The sequence below is a fragment of the Punctularia strigosozonata genome, assembly GCF_000264995.1.
Source record: "Punctularia strigosozonata HHB-11173 SS5 unplaced genomic scaffold PUNSTscaffold_4, whole genome shotgun sequence".
Classification (NCBI taxonomy): domain Eukaryota; kingdom Fungi; phylum Basidiomycota; class Agaricomycetes; order Corticiales; family Punctulariaceae; genus Punctularia; species Punctularia strigosozonata.
The window spans coordinates 1,204,800-1,220,453 of record NW_006767436.1 but is presented as its reverse complement, the minus strand read 5'-3'; the positions used below and the strand labels follow the sequence as shown (position 1 = coordinate 1,220,453).

The 15,654-nt window shown below is 56.8% G+C and overlaps 6 protein-coding genes across 6 annotated transcripts; 4 read left to right on the top strand and 2 right to left on the bottom strand.

The window, feature by feature from the left end:
• Positions 1 to 62: 62 nt before the first annotated feature.
• Positions 63 to 1,308, top strand: PUNSTDRAFT_51210 (UDP-N-acetylglucosamine 1-carboxyvinyltransferase). The gene is made up of 8 exons (XM_007382046.1): positions 63 to 222; positions 275 to 346; positions 398 to 507; positions 567 to 628; positions 683 to 802; positions 855 to 934; positions 988 to 1,056; positions 1,114 to 1,308. Exons 1-8 carry the CDS (start codon positions 124 to 126, stop codon positions 1,147 to 1,149), a joined length of 648 nt encoding a protein of 215 aa, XP_007382108.1. The 5' UTR covers positions 63 to 123; the 3' UTR covers positions 1,150 to 1,308.
• Positions 1,309 to 1,613: 305 nt separating this feature from the next.
• Positions 1,614 to 4,253, top strand: PUNSTDRAFT_142573 (uncharacterized protein). The gene is made up of 18 exons (XM_007382045.1): positions 1,614 to 1,919; positions 1,974 to 1,998; positions 2,058 to 2,082; positions 2,133 to 2,176; positions 2,233 to 2,325; positions 2,383 to 2,450; positions 2,503 to 2,515; positions 2,567 to 2,588; positions 2,640 to 2,692; positions 2,748 to 2,833; positions 2,888 to 3,099; positions 3,162 to 3,375; positions 3,430 to 3,439; positions 3,493 to 3,527; positions 3,583 to 3,676; positions 3,734 to 3,986; positions 4,045 to 4,088; positions 4,141 to 4,253. The coding sequence occupies exons 1-18, from the start codon at positions 1,699 to 1,701 to the stop codon at positions 4,189 to 4,191; spliced, it is 1,563 nt and encodes a 520-aa protein (XP_007382107.1). The 5' UTR covers positions 1,614 to 1,698; the 3' UTR covers positions 4,192 to 4,253.
• Positions 4,254 to 5,505: 1,252 nt separating this feature from the next.
• On the bottom strand, positions 5,506 to 5,673 carry PUNSTDRAFT_35035 (uncharacterized protein; the record flags this gene model as incomplete). Its single annotated transcript, XM_007382044.1, has 1 exon — positions 5,506 to 5,673. A coding segment is annotated over one exon (168 nt), but the record flags the coding sequence as incomplete, so codon positions are not given.
• Positions 5,674 to 6,412: 739 nt separating this feature from the next.
• PUNSTDRAFT_84767 (assimilatory sulfite reductase) lies at positions 6,413 to 9,787 on the top strand. The gene is made up of 3 exons (XM_007382043.1): positions 6,413 to 7,072; positions 7,123 to 9,087; positions 9,145 to 9,787. The coding sequence occupies exons 1-3, from the start codon at positions 6,433 to 6,435 to the stop codon at positions 9,708 to 9,710; spliced, it is 3,171 nt and encodes a 1,056-aa protein (XP_007382105.1). The 5' UTR covers positions 6,413 to 6,432; the 3' UTR covers positions 9,711 to 9,787.
• A 125-nt stretch (positions 9,788 to 9,912) lies between these two features.
• PUNSTDRAFT_65257 (acid protease) lies at positions 9,913 to 11,406 on the bottom strand (the record flags this gene model as incomplete). The annotated part of the gene is made up of 2 exons (XM_007382042.1): positions 9,913 to 11,074; positions 11,135 to 11,406. 2 exons carry the CDS (start codon positions 11,404 to 11,406, stop codon positions 9,913 to 9,915), a joined length of 1,434 nt encoding a protein of 477 aa, XP_007382104.1.
• Positions 11,407 to 11,991: 585 nt separating this feature from the next.
• On the top strand, positions 11,992 to 14,533 carry PUNSTDRAFT_142568 (glycoside hydrolase family 9 protein). Its single transcript, XM_007382041.1, has 13 exons — positions 11,992 to 12,336; positions 12,391 to 12,401; positions 12,473 to 12,487; positions 12,546 to 12,559; positions 12,612 to 12,646; positions 12,706 to 12,776; positions 12,828 to 12,870; positions 12,928 to 13,006; positions 13,056 to 13,588; positions 13,643 to 13,767; positions 13,819 to 13,870; positions 13,925 to 14,047; positions 14,098 to 14,533. The coding sequence occupies exons 1-13, from the start codon at positions 12,030 to 12,032 to the stop codon at positions 14,463 to 14,465; spliced, it is 1,776 nt and encodes a 591-aa protein (XP_007382103.1). The 5' UTR covers positions 11,992 to 12,029; the 3' UTR covers positions 14,466 to 14,533.
• Positions 14,534 to 15,654: the final 1,121 nt, after the last annotated feature.

Sequence of the window (15,654 nt, the reverse complement as noted above, 5' to 3'; positions counted from 1 at the left end):
CTACATACCACACGGCACGCGTTGAGCACGCTTCGGCCGCGATAGCAGATAGGCGACTATGGGCACAAGGTCTGACGACCGCTACCACCGTTGCAACCCGAACTCGCGCTAGCCCTTTACACCATGAGCACTGAACGGGTTCACGTCCTGTCGCACCCTGTAGTAAACGCCCGGCTATCCGCCCTGCGACAGGTGGACACCTCTCCGAAGGAGTTTCGCGAGGTGCGCAAGCTCGGGCTCTAGACTCCTGCAATGATTCATACAGTAACCCCAGGGCATACACGACGTCAGTCTCATCCTTGGGGTGGAAGCAACTCGCGATCTTGAGGAAGAGACTTTCGACGGTGTCAGTAGTCCACATTACTTGACATCTGCGTCAGTACTCAGCCCGATGTAGCAAACTCCAATCAGCACGTTTACCGGGACGGTCATCAAGCCAAGGATCGGATTTGTGCCCATCATGCGAGCTGGTATGGGCATGACAGACGCCCTACTCACACTGTTCCCGTAAGCGTCAGTCTCTATACGCAAGGAACCATACCTCTGACCCGAAGAATGCACCGTAGTACTGCTCCTGTTTATCACATCGGCATATTCAGAGAGAAGGTCAGCCTGCAACCCGTGGAATGTCTGTACTCCGCGATAGCTTTCTACGTGTACCGGTCCTAATGCTTGGACTCAGATTACTCCAAGCTACCGCCATCGCCGCCGATCGACCTGTGTGTCCTTCTAGATCCGCTCATCGCGACCGGAGGCACTGCTTGCGCGGCTTTGAACATGATTCTTGAATGGGGCATACCTTGTACGCGCTTTTCATGTGCTCTCATCGTTCGTTGTTGATGTATGCACGTCAGTGACGAAGATCAAGCTACTTGCAGTCCTGGCATCCCAAGAAGGTCTCAAGCACGTACAGACTCAACACCCGGGCCTTGAGGTGACCTTGCCGTCAGATATCTGACGCTGATACTGTGAACTAACATGGTATAGATATGGGTTGCGGCGGTTGATCCAGTTTTAACCGCGAATGGCTTGGTCTCACCCGGACTGGGCGACACAGTACGTTGTCGTATAATGTCGCAGTGGCCTTTGCTAAGGCATGGGTGTAATTGACAGGGAGACCGTTTATTCAACACTGTTCAGCGTGCTTGACCTGGGTCTCGGCCGTCCTGACGTGTGCCTTTCGCACAGTAATGCTTTATACCGCAGGGTTCTGTTATGGACGTTAGCGCCTCAGGCCACGTGCGTTGTGAGTATACGTACTGTAGTTCGTCGATTCGGCCGTACGAATGCAACCCTATATGTTTCAAGTGCGATGCATCATTCTGTGGGTCGCATTCGTTCGCATCAAACGTTCAATATGAGGAGATTCCGTCGTTGCTGATAGTAGTGGCGACGGCAGCAGCAGTTCGAGCCTGTTTGATAGATATCCAAGATGTGAGTGTTGAACACGAGATGAGATGCAACATCAGGGATCGGAACCACACCGGCGGAATGAAAGTACCCAGTTATTTTTAGCCCACCCCTCATGCTCAGACCGTCTTATCGTGGGTTTTGATGGCGTTGGAAGCATATGGGGCTCTCCTGCATTTCGTTCCTGGGCAAATCCGCGGGTACAAAAGTCTACTCCACCGCAGCTTGACGACTTGCACCACTCTTCCTCGCTAGCTCGTCTTTCGCCATCGACCGCCTCCTGTTCTCATGGCGGAGGAAAACGCCAGCTACGGCTCCGAGAAGCAGTACAAGGATGTGGAGGGCGTAACGACGTCTGAACTACCTGCGGATCGGTTGGAAGAGAAAGCTCCGGAAGTCGTCATTGCAAGCCGCTTTGGTACCTTCGGAACGGCTTTGAATATCCTCTTCCAGAGGGGCGTAGAGGCCAGAGGCGTCGAGCGTGTACCAGAAAACGAACGTTCCCCTAGGCAAGTTCGACTTGCTATATGGATGTAACTTGGGCACTCATACCCTCCGTACAGGAACTCATGGAACAACCTCCTGATGGTGAGCCCTTCGCTCAAGACATTTTACTTCGACATACTGATCTCTGGCTGAATTTACAGTGGTTCAGTGTCAATTGCGTGCTGAGTGAGTTCCACGCTGTCGTTCCCGTGTATTTTACTGACAACCGGATATAGCAACTGTTCCGATCGGTGTCCTTGCTCAGGAGTTCTATACCCTTGTAAGCCATGCCTGCGTACACGCCCATCGTGAATCTGAGTTATGCATGCGCACTAGACGTTACCCCACGCGATCGGCATCATCATTGGCTTCGCTGCCATTGGTTGCGCTACCACCGCATTCATAGCTACACTTGGGCCTCAAACCGGAGTGAGTGCTAGCACTTTACGAGATCACTATCGTATCCAATCTGACGCCGTTCTCCAGCTGAGGACCATGGTTATAACGAGATACAGTGTTGGCTACGTTGGCGGTGCTATATTCTCCATTTTGAAGTGAGTGACAGACCCCCAAGGTCTACAATCGTTGTCTGACCCGCGCCCTCAGCATCCTTACACAGGCATGTAGCCAAAACGGACCCAAAAAGACAATCTGACAATGATTCGTGTAGTTGGGTTTCAGCGTCATTGCAGGTGCGAACAATAACCGCCGTGCTACCATGCTGAGTACTCAATGATTTCCAGTAATTCTCGGCGGACAGACATTACATGCTGTCAATCATAATCTGCCACTTGTTGTAAGTACCCTTTTCCTTGACGAGGAGCACTGAGGAGTGACGTTTACTCGCACAGGTCGGTGTAATAATAATTGGCATTTGCTCATTGCTCGTATGCTTCGTTGGCTACAACTTCTTGCACCACTATGAGCGCTATGCTTGGTGAGATCAAGCGCGTCTCACGGGAACTTAATTAATTACTCATGCATTGTTCAGGATAGTCACCTTCATCATATTCATGATGATCTACGGCCTTGGCGGACATGCGGGGTACCACCCTGAAGCGCAAAAGCCGAACGAGGACCGAGGGGTAGACTACAGCGCCGACTTGTTGTCGTTCGGCGGTATCATCTTCTCCAGCTGCTCTGGATGGGCTCCCGTCGCCGCGGACTACAACGTGCGCTTACCGGCAGACATCAACCCTCTCTGTGCGTTATTTGGGAGACGGAAACAACACCCGAGCAACTGACCTGACTTATCGTTTCGTTAGATGTCTTTACCCTGACGTGGCTCGGGCTGTTCATCCCCATCGTGCTCATTGTTTCCCTTGGCGCTACCCTGATGACGATCACCAACGAGGCTTATGTGAACGCTTTCGCTGATGGCGGAACCGGTGGTCTCATTGGCCAGGTTTTGTCGCCGTGGGGCGGGTTCGGCAAGTTCTTGCTTGTTCTGCTGGCGCTTAGTGTCATTGCGAACAACATGTAAGCTTCCTCACCTTACCATAACCGCACGCACGCTCACCTGTACGAATCCAGACCTAATACAGTTAGTTAATCCCGGATTCAAACGACGGCAGGAAATGCTTACACTCTCATCAGTACTCTGCGGCGCTTTCCATCCAAGCATTACATAAGTGAGCCTGCTTTTCCAACGATATTTGCCTGTCGCTGATGAAACGATGTCTCCAGATGGTTCGCCCTTGTTCCTCGAGCGATCTGGACCATACTGGTATTTGTAATCTATACCGTCGCTGGTGTTGCTGGCCGCGAGCACTTCTCTGATGTTTGTCCTTTTCCATCTCCCCCTTTTTGTTCGACTCATGATTGATGTACGTATCAGATTCTGTCCAACTTCCTGGCCATTCTCGGTTACTGGACGGCATTCTTCTTTGTGGTGCTGTGCGAGGAGCACTTCATCTTCAGGCGCAAGAACGGAAGGCTCGGCGGGTATGACTTGACGGCGTACGATTCGCCGTCGAAGTTGCCTCTCGGCATCGCTGGTATCCTCGCTTGCTGCTTCGGTGTCGCTGGCGCGGTGGTCGGAATGGCCGAGGTTTGGTACATCGGACCGTTGGCGAAACATCTCGGACCATGTAAGCCGTCGTTGTTCTTTTGCAGCCGCAGTGAGTTAACGAACTGTTGCTCCCTCAGTTGGCGGTGACATGGGCTTTGAGCTCGCTGCTGCATTCACGGCTGTAAGTGATCTAGGCGCATATTGTCTCCGTTCACGCTGACGTCTGTTACCAGGTCACATATCCGCCTTTACGCTACTTAGAAATTCGTTATACCGGTCGTTAGTGTTGTAATCCTGGATTGATGTTCTTAAGAGACGCGTAACGCGAATTGTTTGTTCAATCTACTACACTTCTTGGAGGGACGTACAGACAGGCGTTGGCGCTGAAACGCGTATAAATTGCATCTTATGGTTCCGGTATACTGGCGTTATTACAAACTACTTACGACTACTTACGAGTACCAGGTACGATGCGAGCAAGGGAATGGCATACATGGTCAATGACACGTTTTTATATCCTACAAATTTCTCCAAGAAGCGCATTGAGGGGTGGGGGTGCTGAGGCTCGGGCAAACGTCTCAGTGCTTCCCTCCGAGATCCTCCCAGCCACCGGGGGGCGGAGGCGGGGGCGGATGAGGGTGGGGCGTAGGCCGGCCCGAAGGGGGCGAAGGAGGGCTGGGGGGAGTGGGCGGTGACGAAGGCGACGGAGACCGTCGACCGTGGCGGTGGTGACGGTGTCTGGAGCCGTGGCGGGAGGGACCTGCGCCGGGTGTGTCGTACTCGTACGCCCCATAGAGACCAAAGCCGCCTGGAGGTCCGCTGAACGAACCGCCGCCCGGGCCGAAGGGGCCCCTCCTCCCGAAGCCGAAACCGCCACGATGTCCGTGGGGGCCGTGACCCCCGAAGCCGAATTCGCGTCCGTGGGGCCCCGCGAACATGGCGGGTATGCTGTCAATGTACTCGTTGAACTGCGGGCCGGGCGGAGGGGGCGGGGGGGGAGGAGGTCCGCCGGAGGGAGTGCCGTCCTCGTCCATCGCGTCGGACGAGCGTGGCGGGGGAGGGGGAGTCGGGGGTGCCGGACCAAACGCGGGTGGAGGTGGAAAGGGAGGCGGGAACGGTCCTCCAGGGCCCGTAGGAGGCATGAAGGGGAAGAAGCCGTGCATGTGATGACCGTGACCTCCGTGGCGACCTCGTCCGCCACGTCCGCCGCCCCGACCTCGACGGCCGCCTTCGAAGGCGTCCCACATGCCGGACCAGGGAGTCTGCATCGTGTTGGCGCTGTACGCGCTGAAGTTGCGGAGGAGGTGGGAAGCCTGCTCGACCATGCGGCGGCCAGCCTCGGCGGCGTGATTGCCGGCTTGAGCAGCGGCCTGAGCGGCCTGACGAGCAGCGCCGGCGGCGGATTCGGACGCGGCCATGGAAGCACTGCGAGCGGCTTCCTGAGCCTCCCGCACGGCCTCGCCGGCAGAACGAGCGGCCTCGTTGAGCTCGTTGACGAGATCCTTCATCTCCTCCTCCATCTGCTTCGCCTCTGGGTCATCGGCGCCGGCGTCCACGTTCGGGGGACGAGATTGCGAGCGGTCCCGGCGGGATGAACCGAGATCGTGAACGGTGAAGCGGATGACTTCGCCATCGCGAAGGGAGGTGCGATAGAAGTCGGCGAGTTCATCCTCGGTGTTGAGAGTGATTTCGTCGCCGTCGGAATCGCGGTAAGTGACGCCGACGTTGGACGCGGGGATGTTGTAGAGGTGTTCGATCCTCTCGGCAAGTGCCGCCCAGCGAGGAGGGTCGGGGAAGCTGGCGCGACGCGTAGGAGAGTCGGGTTTGATAAGCTTGAAGTCGCAAGGCATTGCGTGGAGATGGTGGAGGCAGGAGCGTCCTCGAGCGTGCTTTTATAGCTGGGTAGAGCTGTGGGGCGAGTATAGCGCGGCGGCCTTGCCTGGCGGAGTCACCGGCGAAGCTTGAAGCTGAAGCTCGGTGGATCTACAGGCGGCCGACGGCGGCCATCGGCTGGGAGCGGCGGCCATGACGGGGGCCGTCGAATGTCGCCGAACAGACCACGCCACTCCCCCGAGGTGCAGACGTGCTGTAGGAGCTATATCGGGCGAACACGAGTCAGCCAGGTGAAGCTGCGGGCAGGTCAGTGAGCGCGCGTGCACAGCAAGCACAGTGAGGAGCATGTGGTGTCCGTAGTCGATAGGCCTGGGCGCGTTGGAGGTGAATCATCGATGCTGCCGTTCCATCTCCCGATGCCGATGAATGGAAACGTTAACATCGTCCGTCCCTCCAGCTTTCACGAATCCTCGTGAGGTTGGATGGGGCGTCGATGAGCCGGTCGACCCTGACGAGCGCCGTCACGGTCACGGTCTGTCACAGCGTCATGTGATCTGCGTCGAGCAAACGCGCGAGTCGTGACAGGCTGACCGAGAGATGGCGACAGTCTTGCGCACGAGAATGCGCGAAATAAAATCACACAATTCCCAAGCTCGACCATACGCCGTGCCTATCGTCGAGTGGTGCACATCATGTCGGCCCGCAGCTCGAGCCCAGCGTCGTCCGCAAGCACCCTCCTGTCGACCCCTCCTTCGCCGCTGCTGAAAGCGGTCAAGGGTACGGACGGCAACGGGGTAACCATCGCGTCGGCCGCGCTGGAATCTCTGGCTTCGGATGCGTCTGCCACCGTCTTCATCTACGACCTGGCAGAGCAAGTCGGCTTCGGTGGACTCTCCAAGGCTTTGTCCAAGTCGCGCGCTGACGCTGCGCCGGTGGTGGAACTGCAGACGCGGGATGGCGCCGGATTGAGCCTGGTCGGCCGGTTGTCTCAAGGGACGAGCAAAGATGCGGAGAAGAGCACGATCATCACGGCATACACGACCCCAGCGGGTGTCGCGGCCATGGCGCACTCTCTGACATTGCTGCCTCCGCCGACGCCTTCGAGCCGGCTGGTGGTTCAGGTGCCCAATACATCCCCTCTGTCCGGGTCCCTCGCGCTGTCCCCCAGCCTCGCTTCTCTGTCGACCGCTTTGCCCATTCTTCCCACAGATTGCGCGGTTATCCTCTCCGCGTCCCCTCAGGAAACGGTCGCCCTTGCGGCCCTCGCGTACCGGGTCACCGATTACCACGTCTTGCACGTATTCGACAATTACAGCTCTGCAAGGGAGATCAGTGGGTGGACGTTGGATCTATCAAGGTCGACGCTTTCTGACATCTCACAGGCCATCCCATCGCTTCTCCGGTGGTGAGCGAAAAACTGAGTCTTGCAAAAGCCTTCCAGGAGGCCGGATACGAATTCTTCGACTATGCAGGAGACAGCGAGGCTCACACAGTCGTTGTCCTCTCCAACGGCCCCTTGGCCCTCGCCGCGCAGGCATTGGCGAAGCAGACCGGAGGCTTCGGTGTTGTCACCGTACGCACTCTCCGCCCGTGGAATGAAGACGCCCTCAAGGCTGTCCTGCCATCCAGCGTCCAGCATATCCATGTACTTGACGAAGTTGCCACCGACACGGCGCACGGATCTCTTTTCAATGACGTGTTCGCTGCCCTGGTTGACCCTTCGACCTCCGGACCCATCGTGAAAGCACAGCGGGTCGTCCCTACCCTCGTCCAGGAATTTGTCACCAATCCAGCGGCATACACTATATTCCTCCTGAATCTTCTGCCTGATTCGCCTAAGCGGGTGGTGAGTTTCCAGCCGCCGAGCGCCAAGAACGTGCTGTTCTTTGCGACGCCTGGATCAGCGCTTGTAGCCAGCCCCCTCCTTGTTCAAAACACCTTCGCATCGCATTCCGCCATCAGCGCGCGTCTCCTTGTTGACCACGACATCTTCTCGAGGACGGGCGGCGTAACTGCCCAGCGCCTAGTGCTCGCACCGAAGGCAGCGGCCGACGAAAAGGTCCCCATACCGTTTCTCTTCCCCTTGTCTAGGGGGGCCGACCCCGCTGCCGACTTCGTGGCGGTTTTGGAGCCCACGCTACTGAAGTCGCATGCATTGTTGGACAGCGTCCGACCCGGCTCGCCCGTGCTAATCGTCGGTCCTTGGTCGGCGGCCGAGCTGATCAGTAGCCTCTCTGTGGAGTCTCTGTCGATCGTGCGCGACAGGCAGCTGAGGGTTGTGATACTCAACACCGAAGCCCTCGCCAAGGATTTCGTCGGCTCCGGCGCAGGGAACCTGGACGCCGTCCAGAACGTGGCGGTGCATCTTGCGTTCTTGCGCTTGTACCTTGCCAAGGCGGCTACTCAGAGCGCCGTTCTGAAGATCGCCAAAGGCGTTTACGGCCCTGAATCAGGCAAGTTGTGCTTGGAGGAGCTAAACGCGCGCGTTTGGGACTCCCTCGTTGAGGTGGACATCCCAACTCCGTCCGAGGAAGAAGCGAGCGCGAAGCCTACCGCGCTCAAAGATTTCCAGTTCACCGCCATAACATCGGTTGTGGAATCAGAGGACGCCGCCGGCGGTGCCCGTCTCGGCACTTGGATCGACGCCGCGAAGCATCTCCTCTTCTCACCCTCGTTCACCCCTGAGTCCGTGGTCCCTTCATCGCTATCGTCGTACGAGCAGCATCCTGCGTTGCGCCCGGAGCTCCCGGACAGAACGTTCCTCGTGACATGCACTGTTAATCGTCGCCTGACACCGCTCGAGTACGACCGCAATGTCTTCCACCTCGAGTTCGACACCGCAGGTACGGGTCTCAAGTACGAGATCGGCGAGGCGCTTGGCGTGCACGGCTGGAATGACGCAGGCGAGGTGCTCGAGTTTTGCAAGTGGTACGGCATCGACCCGGGCCGCGTCATCACGCTGCCCGTTCCTGGCACGGACGGCGAGCGCCTGCACACCCGCACGGTCGTCCAGGCGCTGCAGCAGCAAATCGACCTGTTCGGCAAGCCCCCGAAGGCATTCTATACCGACCTCGCGCAGTACGCGACGACGGCTGTTGATCGGTACGCGCTGCTGTTCATTGGCAGTCCTGAAGGCAGCAGCACGTTCAAGAAGCTGAGCGAGAAAGACACGGTGACGTTCGCGGATGTGCTCAGCCGCTGGCCGAGTGCGCGTCCGAGCATCGAGAAGCTCTGCGAGTTGATCGGGGACATCAAGCCTAGGCATTACAGTATCGCCAGTGCGCAAGCTGTCGTCGGCGACCGCGTCGATCTGCTCGTCGTAACCGTCGACTGGGTCACCCCCAGCGGTGAGCTGGTACCTCATCCCCTTCGAAGTTGTCGCTGAACGTGTTCATTCTTTGTAGGATCGCCGCGCTATGGTCAATGCACGCGCTACCTATCGGGCCTCAAGATCGGTCAGAAGGTCACAGTGTCGATCAAGCCAAGCGTGATGAAGCTGCCTCCGGACAACATGCAACCCCTGATACTGGCCGGTCTTGGGACTGGTGCCGCTCCCTTCCGCGCTTTCCTTCAGCACCGCGCGTGGCTCGCGTCGCAGTCGGTCCCGGTCGGGCCGGTGTACTACTACTTCGGTTCTCGCCACCAGTCGCAGGAGTACCTGTACGGCGAGGAGATCGAGGCTTACATTCTCGACCGCACCATCACCAAGGCCGGGCTTGCGTTTTCGCGTGATGGACCCAAGAAGGTGTACATCCAGCACAAGATGCTGGAGGACGCCGAGGCGCTCGCGCGCATGCTGCACCAGGAGAACGGCGTGTTCTACCTTTGCGGACCGACTTGGCCTGTGGGCGACATTTACGAAGCGCTATGCGACGCCTTGGTGAAGTTTAACGGTATGGATAAGGAATCCGCAGGAACGTACTTAGAGGATCTGAAGGAAGAGGAGCGTTACGTACTAGAGGTCTACTAAGAGCAATGTATAGTCTTCACGTCTTTACCTATGTAAGCACGGATCTTACGCAGAAACGAATGGATGGACTCCTTTCTAGCAGCTGTAGCACGCGTGATTAGAGTCCGCAGAGCGCTCTCAGATTCATGGATTTGACTCCATCAATTCAGCAAATATCGATACAAATTGTTTGGCTATCGCTACAGAAGTTGTTGTTTTTACTCTAAAGAATACAAAGAGCGCCCAGGATGACGCTGCCGAGCGCAAGGAAGCGCGGTACCGCGACCTGGAGCGATCCGGCGCTTGTGATGGTGCCAGCCTTCGAGTCCGTCGTGGCCCTCACGCTGGCGGCGACTGGAACGATTGTCGGGCTGGGAATCGGGTCGTTGTTGACTAGGCTAGCCTCCGAGGAGAGTTCAGCGAAACCAACGGAGGTCGGGTAGTAACGGAAGACGGTGTAAACGTTCTTGAGGAAGGTGTCGCCGATAATCCACGAGGGGCCGTCGCCCTCGGTGGTGAGCGCAAAGAACGCGCCGAGGCACCGGTCCTCGCTCAGCTGGGTCAGCCTGAAGTCCGCGGGGTCGATGCCCCACGAGCGACCGCCGAAGGAGAGCTCGACATTGACGGAGGTGTTGCAAGGGTAGGTCCAGTAGCCTTCGAAGTCTTCCTTGCCAGGCTCGGCGCCGGGGATCTTGGAGAATATGGTGGCGAGCTCTTCCTCGGGCGCGCCAATGAGGGTTGTACCGGTGTCGATGGCGGAGAAAGAAGGTGCGCCGCTGGGGATGTTGATAACCTCGCCTTGGACAGTGATGTTGGTGAGGGGGAGGATCCAGTACGAGACGGCGTTGCTCGGGACGGGCTGATAGTCGATGTCGCCAACATAGAGAGAGTTGTTGGCAAAGCCCATGGTGAAGGATCCTCCGGGCTCGAACTCTTGAGCGTTCGAGTCGTTGAGGAAGCGGGTCAGGTGGAAGGCCATGACGGGCTCGTCCCAGAGGCCACGGCCTGCGAGTTGCTGCCAAATCGGTACGGCGCCAGACTCCGCGATGGGCGCCCAACCAAGACCCAAGAGGCCACTGACGGGCTTGTTGAGCAAACCCTGCGATACTTGATCGCATACGGCGAAGACCTGGTCTTCCACGGCGAAATCGGCGAACTGAACGGTGTCGGCGACCAGACCGCCGACGGCCCTGCCGGAGCCGTAGGTGATGTCGAATGGAGTCGACAAATTGCGGAATGTTTCGGACGCGGTGTGGTTGAAAGTCGCAACATCGGCGCAGCCCGTGGTGCATTTTGAGTCGGCAAGCCAGAGGTCGGCAGAGCCAGTATCGAGGATGACATTGAAAGACGATGGCGGAGTTCCTACGGCGACTTGGCCGTAGTAGCTAAAACAAGAGGAGGGAGTTAGTCCAACAACGCGAAACATGAATCTTGAGCGCACGAACCTCGAGTCCGCGTTTTGGTTGACGATGAAGTTGGTGCCGGATGCGCTTCGTTTTTGGTTGCTATTGCCCCCATATTTGACTTCAAGCGACTGCTTGTGTTCCTTGGCCCATGTGCCCCATTCTTCGAGCGACCTCTTGGGTCTGCTCTTGACAAGGTTGATAGACTGACCGGCAGTCGGGGTAGAGCGGCGGTGAGGCGCGGCGAGAGCATGTCCAGCGAAGGATATCGCGACGGCGAGAGCGAGGAGACGATGAAGGGAGTTGAAGACCATGTTGATCGTGGGTTTGGCTTCGACGAGTTGCGTATCGAGATCGAATAGGGCCGACTGGCGGACTTGCTTGAAAGGCTTGAAGAATTGGACTGGATGGACGGGGCGAGGAGAGAGAGGAAACTGAGCTGATGGACTTTGCACGCTAGCACAGCGACTTTTATGCATTTCTGTATGTCGTTCAGGGGCCTGCTTGAGCGGAAGGACGGGATTGAGTGGAAGGCGGGCCGACGCGATCGATCCGTTTGCGGGTAGATCGAGCTATGTATCCGACGAGTGCGAACATCCTTCGGGATGACCACATCGTCGCGCTGCTGTATATCCGTAGTCAGATAACTCGTGCGGATGAGCAACATTCACTGGGCTTCGAGAGTGTCGTCGTTATCGCGTAAAGCGTGATCGGTGTCCCCGAGCCGCATTCCCCGCCGGGCAACGCGGCGAGGATGTGCGCGTGTACGTCACGCCGGCGACGGAACGCGGGACGGTGGCAGTGTTGCGCTCCTTCCGCAGGCCTGAAGGCGCACTCCATCCAACTTGAACCTATTCTAGCCAGAACGACCTTGACGCGCGCGACGAACTTTACAACGTTTTGATTCCTCTGTAACTTCTCACACAATAGGGCTCGTATGCTGAACCGCATTGGTCTTTGTATATCTTGCTTGTCGATACTTGGCTCCGTCTTGGGCCAGCTTGCGCTTCCAAACCCAGCATGGCTCCCTCCAAACGCGTCTGAAGGCGCATTACCGTCCAATTTCTCGAGCGTTGGCAATCCTCAGTGGCGAAATATACTAGGCGATCTTCTTTACTTCTACGAGTGCCAGAGGAGTGGAACACTTCCGGACACGAACCGCGTCTCGTGGCGCAATGACAGCGCGCTACAGGATGGAAATGACTGGGGCATAGACCTTACCGGTGGCTACTACGATGCCGGGGGTGAGATGCTACATTATCACAACACCAAGTAATCTCACGTATTAATCCATGCAGACTATGTTAAGGTAGAGTACTTCTCGTTCGGATTGAACATGGTACTGAGTCTCTGATTCACTTTGCCGATGTACCTCTGCAGTTCACGTATCCTTTGGTACGACGAGATTCTTCAAACCTACAAAAGCAGTGACATATTAATCCTTCATCGTCAGACTTTCACGCTCACGTACGCGATTTGCTCCACTTTTCTCATTCGTTTGTGACACGGGTCTTTGCAGATCAATCTGCTGGGGTGCTCTTGATGCTGGAAGAGGTCAATCATGTCACTGCTCTGCCCCATTGGAAATTTTGACCTGAGGCCAACCCGTGCAGGTTATGACATGGCTAACCAGACAGCGTATCTCGACTCAATGCTTCGTTGGGGTTTGGATTGGCTTATAAAGGTGTCGTCATTCACGATCGAGGATGCAACCGCGCTTACTGTGCCGTGCCAGGCTCATCCTCTTGGTAGCACTCTATTCATGCAGGTTGGCAATGGCACGTCATGTTCGGAGATCCCTAGACTATCAATCTTTGACACGGCTTGTCTTGTAGCCGATGTGGACAACGCATACTGGGGTGGGGATCAGGGTATTCCAGAGCCCAGGCTTGCATACCAAATCAATGACACGAAGTGAGATCGTCCAGAGCATACTTGTCCGACGTTACTGAATTGACATCAGTCCAGGCACCGACGCGGCAGCGCAGGCTTCAGCCGCGTTCTCTTCCTGCTCCGCGCTGTACTCAGGCACCTCCTTCAGCTATTCCAACGTTAACATCTCGTTCTCGCCCGGACATGCTTCCCTGCAGAACAACACGTACGCCTCCACCCTCCTCAACCACGCGAGCCAACTCTATTCCTTTGCCATCAACGCTTCCAGCGGGCAAACGGTGTATCAGACCTCCGTTCCGACATCCGCAGATGCTTACGGCTCGTCGGGCTACACCGATGAACTTGTATTGGCGCAGCTGTTCTTGGGGCTCGCGAGCAACTCGTCGGAGGGCGTAGAGCAGGCGCAGGACATGTACGGACAGTTCCAGCTGGGAGGCAGCGACAACGTATTCAACTGGGATAGCAAAACGCCAGGGTTGGCAGTATTGGGCGTGCAGCTCGCTGAGAGTGGGCGCGGTGGGAACAAGGAGGAGTGGGCACATGAGGCAGAGGGATACTTTGATCGGATTCTGAACGGCAGCAGCCCGGGCTTCCTCACCAAAGGCACGTAACCCGTCGGTGGTAATCGTGTACAAGACATCCTAACTTTGTTCGCAGGCGGCCTCCTCTGGTATGAGGGCGACTCAGAAGACGCCAGCTTGAATCCAGCACTCAATGCTGCGATGCTCATGGCGCGGTATGCCCCGCTTGCGTCATCCGCAGAGAAAACACAATCATACCTGGTATAATTTCATCAGCCTTCTGAGCGATCATTCATTTCATGATCCTTCTAGGACTTTGCTCAAGGTCAGCTTGAGTACGCCCTCGGAAACAATCCCATGAAAGGTGTGTCATGATTAGATTGCGTGACGGCAACCTTACTTAGTCCTTATGGCATAGCTCCGTATGTTGTCGGGGTCAATCCTAATTCACCGCAAAACCCGCACTCGGCTATGGCCAGCGGTGGGAACGACATCTCGCACATCGACACATCTCCCAAACAGGAAGCTTACGTGCTTTACGGTTTGTAGTCTTCTGCCCGTCGTTCGGCATGTCAATGACCTCTCCCGCAGGCGGCGTAGTCGGCGGACCCGACATCCATGACAAATTCTATGACATTCGGAGTGATTGGCCACAAACTGAGGTCGCCCTGGACTACGTCGCTCCGATGCTTACCCTCGCCGCTCTGCATGTCATGAACGACACCTCTGACCCGTTTTACACGTCAATCAAGGCCGGCGCGTTTAATAAGAGGCGTCCGCATGGCAAGCCCTGCGACGCCGTCTTCTCATGTGCAGTACATTTCCCCACAGCCGGCAAGATCGTAATCGGAGTCGTCGTGAGCATCGTGGGCCTCGCGATCGTGGGGCTGGCGGCAGCGTGGGCGTTGACGGGTTTGGGGCACATGCATAGGCACGGAAAGGGGGATCTCCCGAAGTAACGTACTTTGGTATCATTTCATTTTTATGTTGCTCTTTTATCTCTTCGTTTTGTATTGCAAGGATGGCGCACTCGACGGGTTCCTGGAGTAATAATACTACGAAACGGGACTCATTACCTCGCGAACCTCGGCGAAATCAGGCTCAACCTTGTGCATTGCCACTGCATTGCCACGGGTAGTGCCAGACCGGCAGGCTCCTGAACCAGCCGAGCCATCGCGTCGAGAGCGCCGGGCAAGGCTGCATCCTAGAAAGGGGGACTTGCTATATTAGGGGTAGAGTCATGTGAAGGTCATGTGAGAGTCATGTGAGGACTTCCATTTTAGGCCTAAGTTTTGGTTGCTCGACGCGATGGACCGGCTGGCACAAGATGTAATTTCAAATTTCTTTGCCGGTTTGCCGTGAGCCTAAGACCCAGCTTAGGGTCAGTCGTGCTTGACGCTAGTTGGCCGGCGAAATGTAATGCACATCCAAATCGGGTAGGATCCTCGCTCAGGCCTTTGGAACGCGCACAGCTTCTGTCCGGCGTGTACGAGCAGCATCGGCTGGGGATGCTCACCCTGGGGCACAGTCGCACTGTGAACTCGACCGGCAGTGACGTAGCCCTGCGGAGCGCGGTGAGCTCTGGTCTGCAATGTACGTTACTAGTGGGATATAGCCCGGCTGCGCGAAGCCGATGTCGTTGGAGTAGGTCCACTCAGAGCTCGACAGTGTTCACGCCCTCCGTGAGCGCGTCCAGCAGGTGGCACCAGGTTCGGCGGCTCGCCTGCGATGTGGTTGAAGAACCGGTCGACCTCCTTGGGACTCTATAAAGCTGGTTCGAAGTCGGTGAGTCGGTCACCCACACCCAGCCAATATGGGACGCCCTCAGAAGAAAATCATCCGCATTCCTCGCACCCTTGTACACTGGCCCTTCCCTCATAGAATTAACCCCCACTATCAGGAGGCGAAGTATGTGTCGCAGTCCTGGATCGAGAGCTTCCATGCCTTCGAGCCGAGGGCTCAGGATGCCTTCAACCGTTGCGACTTCGGTTAGTACTGCTTCGTAACACCTTGTTGAAAAGCTGACAATGTTGCATAGGCCTGTTCGCGGCTCTCGCCTATCCTAAGATGTCTCTATGTGTGTTGTCCCCGAGTCCACCCGTCCGTGCTGCGACTCATTTCCCGTGTAGCTCACCTCAGAGTCGGTTG

Coding starts and splice junctions, on each gene's coding strand:
- PUNSTDRAFT_142568 (XM_007382041.1), top strand. CDS start 12,030: ATGCTGAACCGCATTGGTCTTTGTATATCTTGCTTGTCGATACTTGGC. Junction 13,589..13,642: donor CCCGGGCTTCCTCACCAAAG/GCACGTAACCCG, acceptor CTTTGTTCGCAG/GCGGCCTCCTCTGGTATGAG. Junction 14,048..14,097: donor GGAAGCTTACGTGCTTTACG/GTTTGTAGTCTT, acceptor CCTCTCCCGCAG/GCGGCGTAGTCGGCGGACCC.
- PUNSTDRAFT_84767 (XM_007382043.1), top strand. CDS start 6,433: ATGTCGGCCCGCAGCTCGAGCCCAGCGTCGTCCGCAAGCACCCTCCTG. Junction 7,073..7,122: donor CAGCTCTGCAAGGGAGATCA/GTGGGTGGACGT, acceptor GACATCTCACAG/GCCATCCCATCGCTTCTCCG. Junction 9,088..9,144: donor CGACTGGGTCACCCCCAGCG/GTGAGCTGGTAC, acceptor CATTCTTTGTAG/GATCGCCGCGCTATGGTCAA.
- PUNSTDRAFT_51210 (XM_007382046.1), top strand. CDS start 124: ATGAGCACTGAACGGGTTCACGTCCTGTCGCACCCTGTAGTAAACGCC. Junction 629..682: donor CAGCCTGCAACCCGTGGAAT/GTCTGTACTCCG, acceptor GCTTGGACTCAG/ATTACTCCAAGCTACCGCCA. Junction 935..987: donor CTCAACACCCGGGCCTTGAG/GTGACCTTGCCG, acceptor AACATGGTATAG/ATATGGGTTGCGGCGGTTGA.
- PUNSTDRAFT_142573 (XM_007382045.1), top strand. CDS start 1,699: ATGGCGGAGGAAAACGCCAGCTACGGCTCCGAGAAGCAGTACAAGGAT. Junction 2,693..2,747: donor ATCATAATCTGCCACTTGTT/GTAAGTACCCTT, acceptor TTACTCGCACAG/GTCGGTGTAATAATAATTGG. Junction 2,834..2,887: donor CACTATGAGCGCTATGCTTG/GTGAGATCAAGC, acceptor TGCATTGTTCAG/GATAGTCACCTTCATCATAT.